Below are 2509 nucleotides of genomic sequence, written 5' to 3'. Positions count from 1 at the left end.
GGGGGTAATAAACCTACATATCTACCATAACCCATTTACAAATATCCTATTAAATAAAATAAAATAAAATAATAACAAAGGTAAAAAAGAACAGACCACTACACATCCAAAAATATTCCCGAGAAATATTTCTTCATGCCTTCTGCACCGCGTACAATTGCTCCAATCACTCCGTCCGGCCGTATCACAAACACCTTCGTACGGCCAGCTTCCACAAGATAAGCCGAATAAGCATAGTTCTCCTCGTCAACAAGAACGAGGTTAGCAGGGGATGCAACAGGCGTTACTTGTGTTGATGGAGGAAGAATGACTGCCGATCGAACAACACTTTTGTCGTATGCCTCCAGCGCGCCCAAGATTGGGGAAGAATCTGCAAGACTAGGTGCGAACACGAGTATTGTGTGGTACCAAGGTCTGTACAGACCAAAGAGCGTCTTTACGTGAGACTCTCCGCGCCCCACCTGGAGCATATTGGGAGCATCAGGCGCCCTATCTCCAGCCTCCAGATGCTCCTCGTCAAGCACCCCGTAGGCGTTAATCGGTCTTCCCTCAACTGGAGTCATATATTCATCCAGGACAATGCTGCTGAACCGGCAGTTGATACCGAGCATGAAAACGATAGGACTTCGTCGGATGGTCACGTCTCCTGTCTTTACTGCTCGGTTAAGTAGCGAGGTGGTCATCTCGAGCATCTCGGAGATGACAGGCAGACGCTCGGCATTATACGTCTCGAGGAGGGACTTGTCGGCGAGTCCTTTTTCGACGAGCGCAAGCTTCCATCCTAGATTGAACTAGTGCACAGCCCGGTCAGTTGGTATACACGATACATTTACAAGACTCACAGCATCTTGTACACCAGAGTTGAGTCCCTGTTTATAGAGAAATGAGTATGCATCGGCAGTTGGTGAGAGCACACAGACCTGACCACCGGTTGGACTGTGGACGCTGGACATATGTCAGCAACAGTTTTCCAAGAACACGCTCGAAAAATAGACATACTGAGCAGCATCTATGGCGAATTCCATCAATACAGGCACATCATCCAAAAGTAGAACCACATACCACCCGCAACAAACACTCGGCCCTCGCTAAACTTGTTTACCATCCGGATATTGGCCCTAAAGCAAACCCACAAACGTTGAAAGTGCATCGATATACAAAGAGCAAAGAGAAACACACCTGAACTCGCTCACCCAGACCAGCTTGTTGAATATAACCTCTGTTGGTATCACTGACGCGATGATCTCGAAGATCGGCTCCTCGCTCCGAGTGACCTTTGTCATGTCTAGGTCACTACCAAAGATGAGAAATTGCCAGCCATCCTCGCCGATTTCGTCTGTTGGACGCAATAACATGCTGTGGGTCGTCAATACATCTCCAAGCCTCAGTACATCAATGCCAATGGTACATACCCTCGTTCTGGGAAATGTCCAAACCGGTGGCAACACTTTCGAGACAGGATCAGGAGCACTCTTCTATCGAGCAAGTAGAAATCGGATGCACCACTCTGTCAACACCCTTCAAACGAATATCTCCAGTGATAAACCGGGTATCGTCTCTAGTTTCGCCCAGAAATGTAAGCCCAAGCTGCTTGCGCACGACACCTGCAAACCAATGTTCAGACACATTCTGCCGCATTTGAATTTGACCGCATCTCACCTTTAGCACCATCGGCGCCGATCATCCACTTGGTATTGAAAGATTCTAATGTGCCGTCCTTTGCTAGTACAGCGGTAACGCCTTCCTCAGTCTGCTCGAACGAACACATTTCGGTGCCCATTTCGACAGAACAAGAGAACTTGTCTAGGTGGCGTCGCATAATCGTATCTAGGAGCTGTTGACCCATTACCCTGGAAGTCTAGAAAACAAAATGAATCGCATTTCAGCATGACAGCTTGGGAGGACAACGTCTCTGCGCACGAATGGTATCGCAGGTGTAGGTTCCATATACGGGGAAAAGGAAGATTCGCTCAAAATTTCCAAAGTCCCTGGCTTGTACGAACGGATTATAGGGGGACGCTTCCCCAGGTCGTGGACTTCTGGAACATTCAGAAAGTTGAAGAGTTCAAGGGAGCGTGGCTAGATTACACATTGATGAGGCTGCGGGGCATCAGAGAAGTGGATGTATGACAAACCTGCATTCCGGGACCACGCTGTCCGATGCGAGGGTTAGGGTCTTTATCAACGATGCGGACTGGGATGCCGTTCTGGAGGAGTGTCAACGCTGCTACCAAACCCGCTGGCCCAGCGCCTACCTAAGAACGAGGAATTCAGCTGAGGCACAACCTTCTATCATAAGTGTGTTACTTACAACTAGTACAGGAGGACGTGTGGAGTTCATGTGTGGAGAGTTTAGAGGTTTTTGGATTAGTATAACAGACAATCGTGTCTTATATCATAAGAACACAGTCCATCAGGGCCGCAAAGTCGGACAGATAACCATTATTATCGGATTCAGATAATTTGTCAAGACGCTCACTAAATATTTCATGCGAGACGCGCGCCCTTT

The 2509-nt window shown here is 48.1% G+C and overlaps 1 protein-coding gene across 1 annotated transcript; it reads right to left on the bottom strand.

Moving 5' to 3' along the window:
* Positions 1–2509, bottom strand: DEU56DRAFT_892178 (FAD binding domain-containing protein). The gene is made up of 12 exons (XM_041356314.1): positions 2312–2509; positions 2136–2255; positions 1921–2079; positions 1660–1858; positions 1504–1604; positions 1413–1447; positions 1180–1356; positions 1063–1118; positions 1000–1009; positions 921–945; positions 843–869; positions 1–791 (listed from the first exon to the last, which is right to left on the bottom strand). Exons 1-12 carry the CDS (start codon positions 2339–2341, stop codon positions 99–101), a joined length of 1632 nt encoding a protein of 543 aa, XP_041204796.1. The 5' UTR covers positions 2342–2509; the 3' UTR covers positions 1–98.

The sequence above is a fragment of the Suillus clintonianus genome, assembly GCF_016758775.1.
Source record: "Suillus clintonianus strain FC179 chromosome Unknown DEU56scaffold_82, whole genome shotgun sequence".
NCBI classification, from domain to species: domain Eukaryota; kingdom Fungi; phylum Basidiomycota; class Agaricomycetes; order Boletales; family Suillaceae; genus Suillus; species Suillus clintonianus.
This window is presented reverse-complemented; position numbering and strand designations above follow the sequence as displayed.